This window comes from Nanorana parkeri, unplaced genomic scaffold (genome assembly GCF_000935625.1).
Source record: "Nanorana parkeri isolate BGI_ZX_2015 unplaced genomic scaffold, ASM93562v1 scaffold4219, whole genome shotgun sequence".
In the NCBI taxonomy this organism is placed as follows: domain Eukaryota; kingdom Metazoa; phylum Chordata; class Amphibia; order Anura; family Dicroglossidae; genus Nanorana; species Nanorana parkeri.
The window spans coordinates 3624-8517 of NW_017310486.1; the positions used below are offsets into that span (position 1 = coordinate 3624).

The 4894-nt window shown below is 54.1% G+C and overlaps 1 protein-coding gene across 1 annotated transcript; it reads left to right on the top strand.

Annotated features, from left to right (window-relative positions):
• Positions 1 to 433: 433 nt before the first annotated feature.
• On the top strand, positions 434 to 1192 carry QPRT (quinolinate phosphoribosyltransferase; the record flags this gene model as incomplete). The annotated part of the gene is made up of 2 exons (XM_018575593.1): positions 434 to 565; positions 956 to 1192. Coding segments are annotated over 2 exons (333 nt in total), but the record flags the coding sequence as incomplete, so codon positions are not given.
• Positions 1193 to 4894: the final 3702 nt, after the last annotated feature.

Sequence of the window (4894 nt, forward strand, 5' to 3'; positions counted from 1 at the left end):
GATTTATCATTGGGGGATGGTGGAGGACATACGGTAGGGGTGATGGTGGAGGTCATAGGGTAGGGGTGATGGTGGAGGACATACGGTAGGGGTGATGGGGGAGGACATACAGTAGGGGTGATGGTGGAGGACATACGGTAGGGGTGATGGTGAAGGACATACGGTAGGGGTGATGGTGGAGGACAGAGGGTAGGGGTGAGGGTGAAGGACATACAGTAGGGGTGATGGTGGAGGACATACGGTAGGGGTTATGGTGAAGGACATACGGTAGGGGTGATGGTGGAGGATAGAGGGTAGGAGTGATGGTGGATTACGTTCAGTGGAGGTGACATTGGGGCTGTCTGGAATCTTCTCTCTGAGGGGCCCGGGGGTGGGGGGTTGTTATGGAAACAATGGCGAGCTGATATCTGACGCGTTGTCCGCCATCTTGTAGGCCCTGCGAGGGGTGCGCTCCGTGGCCGGTCACACTCTGAAGGTGGAGGTGGAGTGCCGGTCGGTGGACGAGGCTCTGGAAGCCGCAGAATCTGGAGCGGATATCATCATGCTGGACAATTTCACCCCAGAGGTACCTACCTGCCCCTCCTGCTCTTCACCTGTCTGCCTCCGTGTGGCTCAGGGCTGACATGGGGTCCCCACCATAGTATGAGAGGGGCCCCATATTGCACTGGGGGGACATTCTAGAATAATGGGGACAATGCGTATCACCCCAGAAACTCAAAGTATGAAGGAAAAGTTATATGCACAGGACCGCCGCCCCCCGGGAGGTGAAGAACCCCGGGGGAGGGGGGGGGGAGGGGTCATACAGAGGGGGCCCTCAACCTTCCGCACTCCAAGCCTGGCTTCAGGGAGATGGAGGGAGCTGAGCGCAGCTGCAGTATTTGCTGGATATCATTGGTAACTGGCTGAGTGGTTGCCAGGGGTTACGGTGTGCTGATCAATATCTCTTCTTTTCTAGTCACTCCATCATGCAGCGCTCCTGGTGAAGACAGCGTACCCCAATATGGTGGTGGAGGCCTCAGGAGGGGTCACACCCCACAATGTTCTCCGGTTCCTGGGACCTCACGTGGATGTGGTGTCCATGGGCTGCCTGACTCAGGGCTACCCCAACATCGACTTTTCCCTCAAACTGGCTAAAGGAATTCCAAACCTTCCTTGAACCCCAACACTGTGACCCCGACATTTCCCCCTGCGACCCCAACATCTATATCTGTGACCCCCAAATCTTCTCCCCCTCCAACCCCAACATCTATATCTGTGACCCCCACATCTCCTCCCCCTCTAACCCCAACATCTATATCTGTGACCCCCACATCTCCTCCCCCTCTAACCCCAACATCTATATCTGTGACCCCCACATCTCCTCCCCCTCTAACCCCAACATCTATATCTGTGACCCCCACATCTCCTCCCCCTCTAACCCCAACATCTATATCTGTGACCCCCACATCTCCTCCCCCTCTAACCCCAACATCTATATCTGTGACCCCCACATCTCCTCCCCCTCTAACCCCAACATCTATATCTGTGACCCCCACATCTCCTCCCCCTCTAACCCCAACATCTATATCTGTGACCCCCACATCTCCTCCCCCTCTAACCCCAACATCTATATCTGTGACCCCCACATCTCCTCCCCCTCTAACCCCAACATCTATATCTGTGACCCCCACATCTCCTCCCCCTCTAACCCCAACATCTATATCTGTGACCCCCACATCTCCTCCCCCTCTAACCCCAACATCTATATCTGTGACCCCCACATCTCCTCCCCCTCTAACCCCAACATCTATATCTGTGACCCCCACATCTCCTCCCCCTCTAACCCCAACATCTATATCTGTGACCCCCACATCTCCTCCCCCTCTAACCCCAACATCTATATCTGTGACCCCCACATCTCCTCCCCCTCTAACCCCAACATCTATATCTGTGACCCCCACATCTCCTCCCCCTCTAACCCCAACATCTATATCTGTGACCCCCACATCTCCTCCCCCTCTAACCCCAACATCTATATCTGTGACCCCCACATCTCCTCCCCCTCTAACCCCAACATCTATATCTGTGACCCCCACATCTCCTCCCCCTCTAACCCCAACATCTATATCTGTGACCCCCACATCTCCTCCCCCTCTAACCCCAACATCTATATCTGTGACCCCCACATCTCCTCCCCCTCTAACCCCAACATCTATATCTGTGACCCCCACATCTCCTCCCCCTCTAACCCCAACATCTATATCTGTGACCCCCACATCTCCTCCCCCTCTAACCCCAACATCTATATCTGTGACCCCCACATCTCCTCCCCCTCTAACCCCAACATCTATATCTGTGACCCCCACATCTCCTCCCCCTCTAACCCCAACATCTATATCTGTGACCCCCACATCTCCTCCCCCTCTAACCCCAACATCTATATCTGTGACCCCCACATCTCCTCCCCCTCTAACCCCAACATCTATATCTGTGACCCCCACATCTCCTCCCCCTCTAACCCCAACATCTATATCTGTGACCCCCACATCTCCTCCCCCTCTAACCCCAACATCTATATCTGTGACCCCCACATCTCCTCCCCCTCTAACCCCAACATCTATATCTGTGACCCCCACATCTCCTCCCCCTCTAACCCCAACATCTATATCTGTGACCCCCACATCTCCTCCCCCTCTAACCCCAACATCTATATCTGTGACCCCCACATCTCCTCCCCCTCTAACCCCAACATCTATATCTGTGACCCCCACATCTCCTCCCCCTCTAACCCCAACATCTATATCTGTGACCCCCACATCTCCTCCCCCTCTAACCCCAACATCTATATCTGTGACCCCCACATCTCCTCCCCCTCTAACCCCAACATCTATATCTGTGACCCCCACATCTCCTCCCCCTCTAACCCCAACATCTATATCTGTGACCCCCACATCTCCTCCCCCTCTAACCCCAACATCTATATCTGTGACCCCCACATCTCCTCCCCCTCTAACCCCAACATCTATATCTGTGACCCCCACATCTCCTCCCCCTCTAACCCCAACATCTATATCTGTGACCCCCACATCTCCTCCCCCTCTAACCCCAACATCTATATCTGTGACCCCCACATCTCCTCCCCCTCTAACCCCAACATCTATATCTGTGACCCCCACATCTCCTCCCCCTCTAACCCCAACATCTATATCTGTGACCCCCACATCTCCTCCCCCTCTAACCCCAACATCTATATCTGTGACCCCCACATCTCCTCCCCCTCTAACCCCAACATCTATATCTGTGACCCCCACATCTCCTCCCCCTCTAACCCCAACATCTATATCTGTGACCCCCACATCTCCTCCCCCTCTAACCCCAACATCTATATCTGTGACCCCCACATCTCCTCCCCCTCTAACCCCAACATCTATATCTGTGACCCCCACATCTCCTCCCCCTCTAACCCCAACATCTATATCTGTGACCCCCACATCTCCTCCCCCTCTAACCCCAACATCTATATCTGTGACCCCCACATCTCCTCCCCCTCTAACCCCAACATCTATATCTGTGACCCCCACATCTCCTCCCCCTCTAACCCCAACATCTATATCTGTGACCCCCACATCTCCTCCCCCTCTAACCCCAACATCTATATCTGTGACCCCCACATCTCCTCCCCCTCTAACCCCAACATCTATATCTGTGACCCCCACATCTCCTCCCCCTCCAACCCCAACATCTATATCTGTGACCCCCACATCTTCACTCCCTGCAACCCCAACATCTATATCTGCGGAGTCTTGAAGCTTGTATGGATTTGTCTGCTGCCATTGCTGGCCCCTCCCTGATTACCTGGCTGACTTCACTGGCTGCATGCTTGTTTCAGACATTGGCACAGCCTGACATGTGACATGTTCAGTCTCGAGGTCGGCGCCGGCACCCCGTATGCCCCTCTGTGGTCTCTGTACAGTCCCGGCGGTGAAGGGGTCATCATGGCGGCTTAGGAATGATTAAACTGTCGTCTTCCTGTTCAGCTCAGTCCCGGGGGCCTCGCTTGTCTTTGGGGGTCTATTTCTTTCACACCAGATTCATACAACTTTCACCCAAGATGTAAAACTACATTCTGGGTGAAAGCATTCATTGTAACAGTGACTACGTCTCTTCCCCATGGTCCCTCTGTGTGTGCTGTAGTCACCGCCCCAAGCTCCGCCCCCCCCGGGATGGACTACAATCTCATGGTTAGGTCACTCATTTGTAATGGGATTGTAGTTTACCTGTGGGGGAGGAGCTTGGAGCGGTGACTACAAAACACACAGAGTGACCATGGGGAACAGACGTAGCCCCCCTCCAGAAGGAAGGACAGTGTCAGAGATGATTGGAGGATCTGCAGCTGAGTGACACAAATAAGAGATCTCCCCATAATGGAGGTGCCTCTATCCAGGAGGTCTTCCCATACTGGAGGTCCCTCTATCTAGGACGTCTCCCCATAATGGAGGTCTCTCTATCCAGGACGTCTCCCCATAATGGAGGTCTCTCTATCCAGGAGGTCTCCCCATAATGGAGGTCTCTCTATCCAGGACGTCTCCCCATAATGGAGGTCCCTCTATCCAGGAGGTCTCCCCATAATGGAGGTCCCTCTATCCAGGGGGTCTCATGTGTCCAGCATGTGTTTTGTGTTGGCAGCATCGTTATTCATGGGTATGAGACATCTGTTGGGTATATTTAGGAGGCTCTGTGGAGGATCTGTGGAGGATCTGTGAGGGATCTGTGGGGGATCTGTGGAGGATCTGTGGAGGATCTGTGAGGGATCTGTGGAGGATCTGAGGGATCTGTGGGGGATATGTGAGGGATCTGTGGAGGATCTGTGAGGGATCTGTGGAGGATCTGTGAGGGATCTGTGGGGGATCTGTGG